The sequence below is a fragment of the Peromyscus eremicus genome, chromosome 7 (assembly GCF_949786415.1).
Source record: "Peromyscus eremicus chromosome 7, PerEre_H2_v1, whole genome shotgun sequence".
Taxonomy (NCBI): Eukaryota; Metazoa; Chordata; class Mammalia; order Rodentia; family Cricetidae; genus Peromyscus; species Peromyscus eremicus.
This window is the reverse complement of record NC_081422.1, coordinates 22,699,582-22,716,874: the sequence shown is the minus strand read 5'-3', so window position 1 is coordinate 22,716,874 and position 17,293 is coordinate 22,699,582. Positions and strand designations below refer to the sequence as shown.

Below are 17,293 nucleotides of genomic sequence, written 5' to 3'. Positions count from 1 at the left end.
GTACCTCATGCATACAGGAGCCCACAGAAATCAGAAGTGCATCATATTCCCTGGAACCCAAGTTAAGGCCATTGTGAGTTACCACGTAGGTGCAGGGAACTGAACAGCAAGTGCTCTTAACTGATCCAGCCCCCACATTGATCAATTTTAAGAGAAAAGTTCCACGAGTGTTCACAAAGTACTAAGTGTTCAATAGCACAGATCATTCACAACCCACCCCCCAGAAGTTCCTTGCTGTCTCAACAGCCATTTTCAATATATTTTGCAGAGAATAATTGTGCTTAAGAAAGACTGTTTTGACAGCAGGGTAGTACATGTCCTGCAAGAGAAGAACCAGACACAGGAAGGGTCCTGATAGGAAATGGCACAGGCTTAAAGAAACAACCATTGGAAAGGCAAGAGAGACAAGATCTGCAAAACTGGATGTAATCAAAATCCTTTGGAATCAAAAGACTCCAGGGATCAGGTAGGAAATATAAACCAGACTTTCAAGCTAGGTACAAGACCATGGAGCCTGCTGAGGGGTGTGGTAACCAGGCCTTCCCAGGCACTGAATTTCTAATTTGACACTCTTGGTTAACCCAAACACATCCTTGGCATGCCAGACTCCTGTTCTGCCTTTGGCTGCAGCACAAATTCTCTAAAAAGGAACCTTTGGTATATAATTGTTCCTTTCCTTTCCCTCTGAAAGACTGGGAGAAGAAACCAAACAAGGAGAAATGATTAATTCAGTTCTGCCAGTGAATGTGAGACACCATGGCACATCAGGCAGGCAAGTAGACACATTCAGAGTCATGGAAGGAGCCATACGTGGCTAGAGGCAGAGACTTCAGAATCACAACCACCCAGAAAGCCACTGGAAAGAACGGCTCGAGGACTCAGGTTCACAACCCCCACTGGAGCAGCAGAGTGTGCACACACCTGAGAGATGATCTTCATCTGGGCTTCCTGCATGACCACATTTGCCAGAGCCATGTCATCGTCCTCCAGGAGGTCCTTGCACGCTTGAGCTCTCATTGCCAACAGCTTGATCTCCTTTGAGCTGAGGATGTCAAAGGTATCTGAGAGCAACTCGCTGGCCTCCATGTCCAGGGGCAAGATGCCGTCAGTGAAGCAGGCTGAGAGAGCACAGGGAGCGGTTTCTGAGAAAGCCTTTGGGAAACGGTATTCACAGAACTAGGACAAGTCTGGGCTGTGACGGGAGGTGGGGATGGGGTCCTAAGAGACATAACTGATGCTAAGAAGGACAAAAAGGACGTGTCTTCCATACAGACCTGCTGTGCTATCAGCATTTTAAGGACACATTTACCCCAAATGCACCAGACATACCCAAAATACTAAGGCAGATTTTGGAAGTGACATTGAACCGCTGCTCGTCTGTGAAGTGCTCAAGAAGGAACTTGTAGATTCTCATGCGCTTCTCCTTGTTTGTCTTCCCCTTTAGCAAAAACAGCCGCTTCCCTCTGTGGCAGAACAAGACAAGGTCACTGCACTGTGTGGGGACAGGTGACGAGGTCTAAGTACAGGGACACTGACTGAGCTTTCTTCTGTCATTGTGCCAAGGAAGCTAATGACCACTGCAGCAGACAGCAGGTGAGTGTCCGTGTCCAACCTCTGCAGGACACAGCCGCACCTCTGGAGCCTGACCACAGCTCGTCCCGAGACATGAGATGTGCTTACCCCAGCGGCTCACTCACCTCTCTGACTGGGAAAACTTGTTGTACTGTGCATGCTTCTCATAGCTGTTGAAGTGGAATATACACTCAATGAAGTGCTGGAAAAACATGGTAGGGTTCCTCTTCAGCAACAAGTGAGCCAGGCAAAACTCCCCAAGGCTGCCAAGGAGAGAGGCAAAGGAGACCCACTTACTACTCACTGTCAGTCTACAGATATGCCAAGAACTCTGCCAGACAGTAAAGCACAGAATTCAAAATACATCCCAACAAACGGCCTCATCGGCTCAAGCAAGTGAAGAATGCTACACGCTTTGTCTGTCCTTGCTCAATATTTCATTTCAAAGCTAAGGGCCGCGTGAATGCTTTCTCTACCAGGTTTTACTTACCGCTAAGATTCATTACTTTTAATTATGTGTGTGATTGTGTGCTGGGGTATGGCCACATGTTGCAGATGCCCAGCTTGTGGAGGCCAGCAAAGGGGCTTTGAATTCCCTGGGGCTGGAGTTCCACGTTGTGAGGCACCCGATGAGGAACAGAACTGTGTCCTCTGCAAAAGCAGTGCTCTTACCTGCAGAACCATCTCTCCACTCTGCTCTATCTGCTTTTATTTCAAAACTCAAATCAAACGGTACTATCTAGCTCTACTTCTAATAGAAAACAAAACAAAACAAAACAACTTTCCTAAAACTCCTTCAAGCAGAGGCCTGGGTCCTCAGGTCTAATGCAATGATAATGGTTACCCGAAAATGAACACATGGTCTTTATACTCCAACTTCAAGTTGCTGGCCACAATAATGAACACAACCCCATTTGAATACCTGAAACTTTCCATAAGAGCAGTGGTAATAAGAGCTTCATGCTTTGGGCTAGGAAGACAAGTACTCTCCAGAGAATTAATGACTGTCACTGAGCTTTGGAACCACCAAGAAGTTCCGGGCACTCTCCTATCACCTGTGGCTCCACACCTGGAAGCCTTTCAGCATACCTGCATACAATGCTGCACCTTTAATAAACACCACTTAGGACCACCAAAACAAAATACAAAACAAAGCCTACTGGTTTCCAAAGCCCAACTGTCACCTGCAGCCTACCTGACCATTTCTGTGTTATCACAGCAGTGAGTGAGCAAACACCAAGACTTGCTACAGGGCCAACCCAGGTGAGGCGGGGCTTGCTAAGGTTCACTTTGTCAAGATGGAGTTTTAGTTTCACCATATAGCTCAGCCATGATTCCCACCTCCTCAGGAGCACCAGCCAGCCCCCTTCTGGAGAGCAGAGACAAGGATGAGTATAATGTTTTGCACTTGGCTTTGGAAGGCATTAGGACTTTGCAGGAAACTGATTTCTTCTAGTTGTATTTCTCAGGCTGAGAAGCAAGCTAGTTTGAATCGTGCATATCAATTAAAATTCAGAACAGGGAGCTCAGAAACCATGATGCTAAAAAGCTTAGTTTTTAAAAATTCTGCAAAGGACAATCAGGTACTGCCTAGGAAATAAGGTATCAGGATAACTTTTATTATTAAAAGAAATAGTTTTAAAAAATGGTGCCAAGCACAACATAACTGTTTCATACAATATATTTTGATCAGTTACTCCCCTCTCCCAACTCCTGCAGATCCTTCTTACTTCCTGACCAACCAAACATCAAGTTATTTCTTCTGCCTGTCTAAAAAACGGTAAGATAATACGACAAAATTAACAAAAGGCCACAAAACAGAAGATGGAGTTTGTTTTGTGTTGGCCAACTACTCCTGAGGATGGGGCCTGCCCTGGAGTGCAGATGATATACCCGGTGACACTCCATTGGAGAAAACTGATTTTCTCTCTCCCAGCAGGTGTCAATTGCCAAGAGATGGTTGGTTAGGGCTGGGATTTTGTGTCCACTTCCCCTTCTCAGTGCTAGGATGCTGTGTGACTCGAACCTATGCAGTTCTCGTGCACGCTGTCAAGTCTCTGTGCGTTCATGTGTACATCAGTCCTGCTGTGTGAGGAAGACACTGTTTCCTTGAAGTCACCCACCACATCTGGCTCTTACAATCTTTCTCCCTCCTCTTCCACATGGTGCCTGAGCCTTGAGGGGATAGGGTTTGATGAAGACATCCCAATTAGGACTGTATTAGGATAGTATTCCCAAGTCTCTCACTCTCTGCACCGTCTAGTTGTGGGTCTCTGTGTTAACCATCATCTACTGCAAGAAGAAACTTCTCTGATGAGGGTTGAGTGAGGCATGCTCTGTGGGGGTAGCACTGTGTCACACAGTCATTTTATTCCTATCTTTCTTTAGCAGAGTAACAGTATTAGCTTTTCCACTAGGCCCACTAGCTAACTAGTCTCAGGTTCCTGGCCACTCTAGCAGTGTGAGGTATGGGTTTCATTTCATGTAGTGGGCCTTAAATCCAGTTTTTAAAAAGTGATTAGCTACTCCCAAACATTTGTGTCACTACCGCACCAGTCTATCTTGCAGGCAGGCCACCGTAGGTTGTAGGGTTCATAGCTGATTGATACTTGTATAGCGCCATGCAGTCTAGACAAATCTCTCTCGCACACGGTCCTGCAGCCGCTTATAAAATAATCATTCAAAGCCTTAATAGTAAATTATATGGCCTATGGCTCAGGCTTCTTACTAGTTAGCTCTTATAACTTAAATTAACCCATTTCTATTAACCTATGTTTTGCCACACGTTCTGTGGCGTTACCTATGTGCTATTACATGCTGCTCCCTGGATGGTGGGATGGCGTCTTCTCTGCCTCTCCTTTCACTCTCTCCCTTGGATATTCCTGCTTGGCTCCATCCTGCCCTGCCATAGGCCAAATGGCTTTATTTATCAACCACTCAGAGCAACACATATTCACGGCATACAGAAAGATATTGATTACTTTTATCCTCTGGTAGCATGCAGAGTACCTTCCAGTACCATGAATGTGGGCCAGCAGAAGTGAAGCTTCTAATTCAGTACCAGCTGGATTTTTCCATGCTCAGTGACAATTCTAAGTGTCCTTAGCAATAGGGTCTTACCATTAGGATGTGACGAGCAATCAATAGCCTTGGTAATGTTTAAGGTAATGTTATGTCTGTGATGTTTAAGGAAGCCCAAGGGATCCCTTTAGCCAATGACTCAATAAGATGTAACCCATTCCTGGAACTGGAGGTTTTACTTGGCATAAGGGATCTAGTTTGGGCATTGTCTCCCCTATAGTATAGGGACTCCGTGAGTATATTTTAGGAAGCTTCTACAGCAGTAGGTTTCCATATGGCTTTCCAAAAGGCCTTCAGTGTTAGCTGTTCCTCCTCAATTCCTTCCTTTATCCTTCTCTCTCATCCCTTTTCCCAGTTAATTCTTCTATTCTATTCCAATTTGCAAGAGCCAGAAGCCATGGACGACTTCATGGAAACAGTGTCTTCCAGATACAGGACTGATGCACACACTCCACAGTACTATATTCTATCCCCCTTTTTGGGAAATCCCCTCATCCCTGCTCCCTTGCCATCCTAACCTCTGTGGTTATTCAGGTGGTAGCAAACATACTGAAAACTTAAAAGCTAACAGCCACATGTAAGAGGTAACATGCTATATTTGCCTTTTTGGGTCCGGGTTAACCTCACTTGGGATGATTGCTTCTAGCTCTACCCACTTACCTGCCAAATTCATAATTTTATTTTTCTCAACAGCTGAATAATGTTCCATTGTGTAAATGTACCACAGTTTCATTATTGATTCATCACTTGATGGACATCTAGGTGTTTCCAATTTCTGGCTATTAGAAATAGAGCAGCAATGAAGATGCGTGAGTAAGTATCTCCGCAGTCTTTTGGGTTTATGCCTAAGAAAGGTATTGCTGGATCTTGAAGTATAACAATTCTCAGCTTCCCAAGGAACCTCCACGTTGACTTTCATAGTGGCTAAACCAGTTTGCACCCCCATCGGCAATAAGTAAGTATTCCCCTTTCCCCACATACATCCTCAACAGCATCAGCTGTCATTGGCTCTTGGCCATTCTGACTGCGGGAAGATGAAATCGCAAAGCAATTTTAACTTGCATTTCTCTAATGGCTAAGAATTCTGAACATTTCTTATGTTTCTCTGTCATTTGTGTTTTATCTTTTGAGAACTGTCTTGATTTGTTCTGTACTCCATTTTAAAAGTGAGATTTCTTTTTTGATGTTCAGGGTTTTTTTTTGTTCTTTGTATATTCTAGACACTAACCCTCTATCATATGCTGTCATTTTGCTTGAATGATATATCCTTTGCCATAAAGAAGCTTTTCAGCTCCATAGGGTCACATTTATTAACTATTAGTTTTAATGCCTATGTCCTGTTCAAAAAGTCCTTTCCTGGGTCAATGAGTTCAAGCTCATTACCCACTTTCTTGTCTGTCAGATTCAGGGTATTTGGTCTTGTGTTGAGGTCTCTGATGCATTTGGAATTGAGTTTTGTGCAGGGTTAGACAGACATGGATCTATCTCCATTCTTTTATATGCTGCCATGCAGTTTCAATGGCACCATATGTTGAATATATTGTCTTTTCTCCAGTATGTATTTTTGGCTTCTTTATTAAAATCAGGTATGTGGATTTGTCTTCAATTTGGTTCCACTGATTGTTGTGTCTGTTTTTAAGCCAATCCCATGCTTTTATTTATTACTATTGCTCTGTAATACGATTTGAAATCTGGGATGGTGATAGTACTAACAGTTCTTTCATTATTGAATATTGAGCCTGTCCTCGGTTTTTTGTATTTCCATATGACATGAAGATTGTTTTTTTGTTTTTTAAATTTCTTAGAAGAATTGTGTTGAAGTTTTGATGGGGACTGCACTGAATTTGTAGACTGGCTTTAGTAGGATGCCATTTTCACATTAATATTCCTGATCCGTGAACATGTGAGATCTTTCCACCTCCTGATGCCTTCTTCAATTTCTTTCTTCTGTGTCTTAAAAGTTTTTATTATACAAGTCTTTACCTTGTTTGGTTGAGGCTATTGTAAAAGGTACTCTTTCCTTTCTCTCTTTCTCAGTCTGCCATTGGTAAACAGGAAGGCTACTGATTTTTCTGTTAATTTCATGTCCTAATACTTTGCTGAAGTGTTTATCAGCTGTAGAAGTTTCCTAGTGGAGTCTCTGAGGATATTTATGTATAAAATCATATCTGCAATAAGGATACATTGACTTCTTCCTTTCCTATTTGTATCCCTTGGTCTCCTTCAGTTGTCTTACTGCTCTAGCTAAGATTTCAAGTACTATATTGAATAGGAATGGACAGAACAGACAATCTTTTTTTGGTTCCTGATTTTACTGGAAATGTTTAGAGTTTCTCTCTGTTTAGGATGATGCTGGCTGTGGCTTGCTCTAAATAGTCTTTATTATGTTGAGGTATGTCCCTTGTATTCCTAGCCTCTCCTGGACTTTTACCATGAAGGGATATTGGATTTTATCAAAGGCTTTTTCTTTAGCAAATGAGATGATCATATGGTTTTTGTCTTTCAGTCTGTTTATGTGGTGGATTATATTTATTGACATATATTTTGAATCATTCCTTCTTCTTTGGAATGAAGCCAACTTGATCATGGTCGATAATTTTTTTATGTCTTCTTAAATTTGGTTTACAAGTATTTTATTGAGAATTTATGCATCTAGGTTCATAAGGGATACACACACCTGTGTGTTTTGAGTATCAGGTTAATAGTAGCTAAAATTAGGTAGTAGTGTTCTGTCAGTTTTTATTTTGCAGAATAATTTAAGGAGTATTAGCATTAGTTCTTCTTTGAAGGTCTGGTAGAATTCTGCACTGAATCCATTTGGCCCTGGGCTTTTTTGTGTTGGGAGATTTTTAAATTATTGCTGTTTCACTAGGGGTCATGGGTCTGTTTAAAATGTCTATTTCATCTTGATTTAGGCCATATATATCAAGAAACTGATTCATTTCTTTTACCTTTTCCAGTATGGTGGAACACAGGTTAAAATATATCCTTAGGATTCTCTGAATTTCCTCAGTGTCTGCTGTAATATTTCCCCTTTCAGCTCTAATTTTATTAAGGTGGACCTTCTCTCTCCATCTTTTGGTTAATTTGGCTAAGAGCTTGTCAATCTTGTTGATTTTCTCAAAGAACCAACTCTTCATTTCATTGATTTTGTTATTATGTTTTGTTTCTATTTCATTGATTCTGCCCTGAAACTCCAGACGTGTTTATCCATTTCTCCCCACTCACTGTGTCTGAGCAATTCTTTTTCCTTCCTCCCTTTCTTTTTCCTAGAGCTTTCAGGTTTGTTGTTAAGTTACACAATCTCTCCAGTTTTCTATGCAGGCACTTGGTGCTATGAACTTGCCTCTTAGAACTGTTTCCCATAGGTTCGGGTATGCTGTGTTCTCATTTTCCTTCAGTTCTAAAGTTTGTAATTTCCTTCTTGATTTCTTGGTTCAATTTTTATTCAGTAGTGAGTTTTCAGTTTTCTTAGTTTGTTTATTTTCTGCTATTTCTGTTGTTGATATCAAGTTTTAATCCATGGTGGTCAGATGGGATGTGGGGTGTTATTCCACTTTTCCTATATCAGTTGATACTTGCTCTGTTTCCTAATATGTGGTTATTTTGGAGAAAGTTCCAGGAGCTGCTGAAAAAGAAGCATATTCTTTAGTGTTTCAGTGAAATGCTCTGTAAATATCTGCTAGGTCCCTTTGATTTATGATGTTATTTAACTTCAAGATTTAGATTTTTATCTGGATGACCTATTTATTGGAGAGAGTAGGGTATTAAAGTCATCCACGTTCACCAGGTTAGGGTCAATACATGATTTTTGTTGTAGTAGTGTTTCTTTTATGAACTTGGGTGCCCTTACATTTGGTGTATAAATGTTTAGAACTGCAATCATCTCTTGGTGGACTTTTCTTTTAATGACCTATGTAGTTTCCTTCCCTATCTCTTCTGATTCGTTTTGATTTGAAGTCTATTTTGTCAGATATTAAAATAGTTATACTTGTTTGCTTCTTGGTTCCATTTACTTGAAATAATCTTTTCTATCCTTTTACCCTGAGGTGATGTCGGTCTTTGATGGTGAGGTGTGCTTCTTAGATGCAGCAGAAATATGGATCCTGTTTTCTAATCCAGTCTGTTAGTTTGTCTTTTTCTTTGGGGAACTGAGACCACTGATAGAGAGTTACTGATAACAGTGTTTACTGATTCCTGTTATTTGTTGTGGCACAAATTCCTCCATCCTTCTCTCTTGATTTACTGTTCTGGGATTATTTATTATGTCCTCTTGGGTGTAGTTAACTTCTTTCAGACTGAAGTTTTCCTTCTAGTGCCTTCTGTAGACTGGACTGGTGGATAGAAATCTCTTACATTTGTTTTATTGTGGAATGTTTTTCTTTCCCTGTTCACTGTGATTAGTAGTTTTCTGAGTATCGTGGTCTGGGCTGGAGTCCGTGGTCTCAGTTTGTAGACCATCCATCCAGGCCCTTCTGGCTTCCAGTTTCCACTGAAAAGGCAGGTATTATTCTAATAGGACTCTCTTGACATGTGACTTGGCCTTGCCCCTCGAACTTGAAGCTTTTATGTCATTTCTTATTCTATACATTTAGTGTTCTATTATGTGTGGGGGAGAATTTCTTTTCTGGTCCAGTCTGTTTAGTGTTTGTATGCTTCTTGTACCTTGATAGGCACCTCCTTTTGGCTGGGGAAATTTCTTCTTTAATTTTGTTAAAAATATTTTCTGTGCCTTTGAGTTAGGTTTCTTCAACTTCCTCTACCCCTATCATTCACAGATTTGGGCTTTTTGTAAAATCCTGGACTTCCTGCATGTTTTGTACCTGGATTTTTTTTTTTTTTTCAGGTATAACATTTTCTTTGATTGACATATCTATTTCTTTTACCTTCTCTTCAAGACCTGAGGTTCTCTCTCCCATGTCTTTGAATCTGTTGGTAAAGCTTACCTGAGGCTTCTGTTTGATATCCTGAGGACCCTCTTTATATGTGACTTGGCCTTTCTCCTTGAACTTGAAGCAGGTCTAAGTGACTATTTCTTTGTTAAATTCTATTTCCATGTCTTGAATTGTTTCCACTATTTCATTCAACTGCATGTGTTTTCATGGTTTTAACTGAGGCATTTATTCATATCCTCTTTAAGGTCCTACAACATATTCACAGTTACTCTTTTGAAGTCCTTGTCTTATGCTTCAGCTAAATTGCTTTCTTGGAGCTTATTCCAGTAGGGTTGCTGGCTTCTGGAGGAGGCACCCTGGCTTAGCTGTTCATGTTTGTGTTTTTGCTTTGGATCTGGGCATCTGGAGTTAGGATGTTTGAAGTGTCTGCTGTCTAGATATCTCTCTTCTCTTTGTTGGGTGTGGGTGGGTGCTCTATTCTTGGGTTGCTGTTCCTACTCTGTGTCTTAGTTAATTGTGGTGGCTGTGGGGTTTCTGGTAGAGTGTTTTTACAGGTTGGTGGGTGTCACAAAAGAATGGAAATGGGTTAGAAGCCAAGGCTACAGGTAGAATTAGAGGGACCCTGGTTCTGTCTAGGATGACTTTCAAATACAGAAACAAACACAATGTGTATAATAAAAGGAAGAATAGGAATTTGCCCTCTATGCTCTTCTTTATGGTCAATCTACTATAGCACAGTGGTTCTCATGTCCGCCAGGACCTTCTCCTCAGACCTGAACTCACATTATGAATCTGCTAATTCATCAGGAGGGAGGGGCTGCTTTAACCTGATCCCGAGACCGACGTGCATTTTCTTGGGGTTTAGGCTGGGAACGCAGACCAGCAAGGGTAACCGATGGTGGAACACTGGCCTGTACACTACCGGGAGCTATGCACATGTATTTCACTATCACGTGAGCCCTGGCACGACTGCATGTTCAGGGATGAAGGCTGCCACTGAGATGTTCGCTAGGAGAAGCTGCAACCAGTCAGTGCACAGTGTCTAAGCTCCATGCTGCATCTACAGGGGCTTTACTATAACAGCAAGTTTCCGTCTTGATATACTGGAGAAAAGGGTCTAACTTTCTTGTTGGTCTGCTGAAAAGTTCAAAGAAATTTAATTTCAGACTCAAGAAAGGCGAAGGCAAGGAATGGGAGAGGTGGCAGCGGGTTATAGCAATAGACACACAGCTGGTCCAGCATGGTGGCCTCTGCAAGCTATCTGTTTTCTGTTAGTCTGGTAGCTTACTTTTCTCTCCACCCCAAGTCATGACCCGGTGTCTTCAAGGCTTACAGATGAGGACCCAACTGTCACCCCCACCTGTCATTTTCCAGACTTCTTTCGTGGTTCCCCCACATTCGTATTCCACGTCACCACTCTGTGGCTGTGAACCATGCCACTGCACGGAATCAGAGCTTCTTCTGCACGTTCCTTGTCTGTCATTCCAGCTGTTTGGACTCCCTATCCCATCCCATTTGTTCTGCAGCTTCACTGAGCTCTCCACAGAGTGGAGTTTCTTTTTCTCCCAAACCAAGTCACCTTTGCTTTCCTCCCTTTTCTTTCTCAGTGGCACTTCGTTTGAACTCATTTTTGCAGCAACTGCCTATTTAACAGGCTGTGTATTACTTGGCTATCACCCTGTGACTATGGGACGACAAGACCGCCACCTAGTGGTCAGAGGAGAAAATATGCCATATAATTTTGTAGCCTCAAAATAAAGTTTTAGATGACCCTGTTAAAGACGTGCTGGGATATAGCTCAGTGGTAGAGCACTTACATAACATGTACAAGGCCCTGGGTTCAGTGTCCATCCCCTATTTTCTTCCTTAATTTCCTCATGCCAGATTCTTCAGGAAATCCAACTGGACCAAAAATACATTCAATAGGCTCTGTCTCTCAGTCTCTGTAAATTCTGACTTGGCAGAAACATATGGAGAAACTAATCCACTTAGTATAAACAAATTGGCCTGACACTGGCCTAGCTATGTAGATATCAGCTTTTCTGAAAGAAGAAACTCCTGTCCACATTTGGACCATGGTTTAAATAAACACAGAATACAGAGATTGAGGGTTGATGAGATGGCCAGTGAGTAAAAAGGCCTGCCACCAAGCCTGATGATCTGAGGTCAATCACGGGGACCCACATGACAAAGGCGAGAACTACCTCCTGCAAGTTGTCTGACCTCCACACGTGTGCTGTGGTACATACATGCCCCCAAACAGATACACATAATAAGTAAGTAAGATATAATAAAAACATTTTAGTGAGAGATTTAAGGAAAGAATATCAAATGCTAAATGTGCTGATTGTCTCACCATAGTGTATAACATCTCTTTATCTGACCAAATTTCCTTCTGACCCATGCCCCTAGGATCTGGATTGACACCGTCTATGTAAATGTTATGCGCTGACTAATGCTCTTCTTTAAATATATTCTTTTCAGCTATCTGAAATGTATTCTTTTTTAACCAATACACATACATTATACATATTTATGGGGTACCATGTGATATTTTAACGTGTATATACTGTGAAATGTTTAAATTGGGTTAAACTTATCTAGTGCTTCATTTTTTCTTTCTTTCTTTTTTTGGTTTTTATGTGTAGTTTTCGTGCCTATCCTGGATCTCGCTCTGTAGATCAGTCTGGCCTCAAACTCATAGAGATCTGCCTGCCTCTGCCTCCTGAGTGCTGGGATTAAAGGCATGCGCCACCACTGCCCAGCATCTATTGTCTCTTTTTAAACATGCTTATATAGGAGCTGATAAAAATGAGAGAAAAAGATGGAGACACAGCTTAAACAGAAAACACTGCATCCTAGGTTCATCACCTGAAGGCATTCTGAACACTTCCGCCAGGGCCGGTGTGACTACGTCGACCACTGGCCACAAGGGTCCTTAAGGGGCACATTAAAATCAGGTGGCACATCCATCTCAGCCCTTCCCCAACTACACAAAGAAGAAGCTGGAGACCCCCGTGTTTTTGCTTCTGGCTCTAGACAATATTAATTGGAAGGTTAATGTTCTGCTACTTTGTTATGTGAAATATTCCTCTTTGAAAATTAAACCCAAAGAACTCAACAGAAATTCTTCTATGGAAAGCAGACCAAATTATTGGTGACCAAATTTAGAAGCAGAGAGAGCCATTCTTATAAGCTATTTATAGTTAATGACTCTGGAAAGACCTTTCGCCTGCTGTAGTGGCTTTGGTTGTGGCATTCAGCACCTTGTTTTCCACATGAAGATTTGCTTTAAAAATAATTATTCATACAACATAATCTGGAGTAGCAAATCCTATCAGAGCATTTCTAAACCTCTTGAAAATAAGTCTTAAAAAAAAAAATACAATAGGAATTAAGGAATGGCAAAGTGATACTTCTCCTTTCCAGTTCTCAAGAAACAACCATTTCCAAGGAGCCTTTGCAATCTGCACACTGCATTTTACACTGTGCCATTCACTCTTTAATTCTTAGAATCTCTTCCTTATAATTTCTGAACTTAAAAGAAAATTGGATTTGTTAAAATTAACTGTTTTTTTTTTGTCTCTAGAAATCACTAGAAGAGTCATTAGTTAATGCCTCCCATACTATACAGTTTTTTGTTTTTTGTTTTTTGTTTTGGTTTTGGTTTTTCGAGACAGGGTTTCTCTGTGTAGCTTTGCGCCTTTCCTGGGACTCACTTGGTAGCCCAGGCTGGCCTCGAACTCACAGAGATCCGCCTGGCTCTGCCTCCCGAGTGCTGGGATTAAAGGCATGCGCCACCACCGCCCGGCCATACTATACAGTTTAAATGACCAGGCAGAGTGTTCGTCACTACTCCTTAGTGAGAGCAGGCAGTGTTAGCAAATGATGGAGTCAGAGCTGAGATTATTTAGTTAGCCGTCTGCTCGCTCAGTTTTGGTTTGTTTTGCTTTTAAAACATGTATATATAAGGTCTGTTCTATCATTCAGTATTTTAAGATTTTCTGGTAATTATTAGAAGCCGACTAAATCCCAAACAACTGCAGACTACCCTGAAAGGAAAGAGAGTGCACACCAGGAATTAGGTCAACTGTTGAGCTCTCTGACACGGGAAGGCAAGGTTACCTGGCAATGTCCGGGTGTGGATCAACCAGGGTGCTGACAAAGCGAAAGAAGAGACAGCCCTTCCACTTCACATATTCTTCCTGTACGAGGGTGAAAACAGCACACTTCAGGACGGACTTTGACATGGAAACATGAGATGTGCCAAGGTGCAGAGTCATTTGCTGACCACTGGTCCACCTGGGACCCGAGTGTAGTCTGATAGTGTTTACCTCCTAACCTCCTTCAAAGCACATAGCACTTGCCAGTTCAAAGATGCAGAGGAGTATTTGGGCAAAAACTTACCAAACCTATGGCATAAAGAAAATAACACAAAGAATATGGCTTCAATGGGCAGATCCATAATAATCCGTAATGCAGGAGAAGATAAGCTTACGAGTGTTTAGAAAAGATGTATAATCAGCTATTTCCTTCTCATTATAGGCTAACTACAAGCTCTGAATGTACACGGAAGTATCATATGCTCCAGACAGTCCTGCAGCTCACGATGTTTTAGACTGAAAACCGTTCACTGACTCCTGCAGTAATGCTGTAAGACAGTGCATTCCAAATATGATCTACATTTTAAAGCAAGATGGCTGAAACACAGGGATGTGGCCAAGAGGAGCAGGGGGACTTGGACTGGAGCCGCCTGTCCCCAATACTTCCTTTTGCAGGTCTACCCCACAGAATCACCCTGCTTCACAGGAATTTTGTGCAAATATGCCAGTGAACACTAACAGAGATGAGAATAATTGTCTCTGATTCTACAACAAAGTAAGCATATCATTGTTAACTGAATGTTCCCTTAAACCAGCATGGTAAGCAGAAAAGGGCAGTCTGAGGCCTACTCATACCTGTAAGAGGTTGGTAAGCAAGATCAGTGTCTGCTTCCGGATAAATGGGTCTGAATCTTTCAGACAAATGGAAATATTGGGAATATAATTGTCCACCATGACAGTGTATCGGATACAGAGATCACACATCACAATGATGACATTGTTGCGGACAGCCACATCCTCACACACTTCAAGTTCTCGCACAAGGGCTGGGATGCTTTTCTTTGCAAGGTCTTCATGCTGTAAGCACAGTTTACCTATTACGGAAAAGAGGAAGCTGTCTAGATTCCACACTTTGGGTTACACAGAGGAAACATATGCCCCAAATCACAAACAATAACAAACTCACAGGCAAATATTAGAAAGTTGAAAAATAGCACTCGAAAACATAAACTCCACAAGTTTCTTGAGACACGTGATTTTTCCTCTGCAATAATAAAATCGTCTTGCACTTAAAGTCATTCTTTGAATTTTATAGTTACCTACTTACCCACAAAATGACCAGTAAAACCTAACACATTTTAGTTTTGATTATATACATGCTCTAAAAAACTTATTGAATTAAAAATGCAAGCTACACAGCAGGAAAGAGTACTGTGTCACTTCTCTTATTTTTATTCACAGTTAGAAGGAGACTGCTGGATTACAGTCTCTAGTGTGTTTCTTTGTGGCCTGGGGAATGTTTGGCTCTTATTTGTAATTCTTAGGTATTTTTAAAACAACCAATACCACAAAATAAACAAAAAGAAAAAAAAAACCCAAACCAAACCACAGCAGCAACAAAAAACATCATTCCAAAGTATTTCTACTATAAAATACACAATCACTTTTAAAGACAGAATATTTCAATCATAGCCAGAGGTCAGTGTTTTCATGATAAACTATTTGAGTTTGTGGAGAAATGTGCTCACAACTCATCTGTCAGTTCTGGGAAATATTAAATAAACCATCTTGCTCTATAAACAGAACTTCAAACTTTCCATCCCTAAAACCCAGTGTAGTACCTAGAATACAATTCTTGTTTTGTGTGTGTGCAGACTCGTGTGTATACACAAGTGTCGGTAGAGGCCAGAAGACAACCCTGAGTGTTCTCCTTTGAGACGGGGCTTCTCACGGGCCTGCAGTTTGCCAAGCAGGCTAGGCTGGTGGGCCAGGGAGCACCAGGGGTCTGACAGTCTCTGCTTCCTCAGTAGACTTGGCTTCCTTAACTATTTTTTTATTTTAATGTGTTTTAGGTGCATGGGTATTTTGCCTGTACGTATGTCACTTATGTGCCTGGTGCCTGCAGAGGACAAAAGAGGGCATCAATCTCCTAGAACTGAAGTCACAGGCAGTTGTGAGTTGTGGGTGCTGGGACTCGAACCTGGGTCCTCTGGAAAAGCACCAGTGCTCTTAATTACCGAGCCATCTCTCCAGACTCTGGCATTTTTAAAATGTGGCTTCTGGGGATCACAATCAGGCCCTTGTGCTTCGTAGCACTTTATCAACTGAGCCCTCTCCCGGCCTCTGAAATACGCTTGTTGATAGACTTCACAAGCTACACCGTGAACACTGAAAACAAACAAACAAAAAAAAGCAAAACAAAACCCCCATAAAGACAGAAACTGGTGTATTTGTAATTAATTACTACAATCCTACAAAAGAATCTCCCTGTATAATGGTTTCTATGTAAAATGTCCCACTTAGGCTCACGTGATTAAATACTTGAATACTTGGTTCCCAGCTGATGACACTGTTTTGTGAGGTTAGAGGCAGGAGGCATGGGTCAGTGTGGAGGGGTTTTGAGGATCCTATCTCAGCCTGGCTTCCGGCCAGAGAACCTCATTTCCCGTCTCCTGTTTTGCAGTGACCAGCCAGCGCTACCATGCTTCCACTCTGTAAAATGGACAGAGGCGCCCTCTGAAGCATGCGCTACAATAAACCCCTCTTCCTTGAAGTTGCCTGTCGGTATGTCAGCACGGCAATGAGAGAAGTAATCACCACACAGAGTGACAGTCTCACGGGCTCTCACTGTGAGTGCTCTGTTCCATCTGCAGAGCTGGTCCCTCACATCAGAATTAACTCTTCTAGAGTAGGCACAGCCTCAACAGCACATAGCACCTTACTGTGGTTATGCCTATTTGAGACAAAAGCTATACAGACCTACAGTCACATTTCTCCCATGGTGCCTTACCTAAAGTGATGATGGCGTGCGCTCTAATCACGGAAGGCATGGCAGAGCTTCTGACCTGGAAAGGCAGCTGACTGGCTAGGGCATCCGTACTGCCTTGAGATGATGGAACTGTGGGGAAGGAAGAGGAAACGAATTATTACTGAGACAGTTAATGAGCCTTAGGATGGAATGGTGCAGGGTATGACTTCAAAGGCCTTACGGTGATCCACGTGAGAAGAAGAAGCCAGAATCGACTGGATTAGAAGGAAGATTCGCTTCTCTACTATGATTGGACATAACTGGGCTATATCTCCTATGGTAAAAATACATTTCACCTACAAAAAGAATTGAATTTGTAGTAAAAGCAAGGCAAAAAAACCATAAACTCTAGCTTGAGTAACATGTCAAAAGAGCATTATTTTGTCTCACAAATTACAAAAAGATCACTACTTTTTCAGAAAATATACATGGCTATTAATAAAAATTTGGCTGCTACTTAATAAAATTCATTCCAAATTAGAATGACCATATCATTTTATCATCAAAATATAGACATTTCTGTAAATTGGGGCTTCTATTAATAATCATGTTGTGATAGAAGGTGTCATCTCTTCATATTAATATATACAACAAATGCTTAAAGAATATAAAGA

General features: G+C 41.6%; 1 protein-coding gene across 1 annotated transcript in view; it reads right to left on the bottom strand.

The window, feature by feature from the left end:
- The window catches only part of Ncapd3 (non-SMC condensin II complex subunit D3), a 75,447-nt gene that overhangs the window by 10,505 nt on the left and 47,649 nt on the right, over nt 1-17,293 (bottom strand). The window contains exons 21-27 of the mRNA XM_059267544.1: nt 16,861-16,975; nt 16,662-16,769; nt 14,507-14,745; nt 13,674-13,753; nt 1,698-1,835; nt 1,330-1,463; nt 922-1,118 (exon numbers count right to left, since the gene is read on the bottom strand). Coding sequence (XP_059123527.1) covers nt 922-1,118; nt 1,330-1,463; nt 1,698-1,835; nt 13,674-13,753; nt 14,507-14,745; nt 16,662-16,769; nt 16,861-16,975 — 1,011 coding nt within the window. The remainder of the gene's footprint in view (nt 1-921; nt 1,119-1,329; nt 1,464-1,697; nt 1,836-13,673; nt 13,754-14,506; nt 14,746-16,661; nt 16,770-16,860; nt 16,976-17,293) is intronic.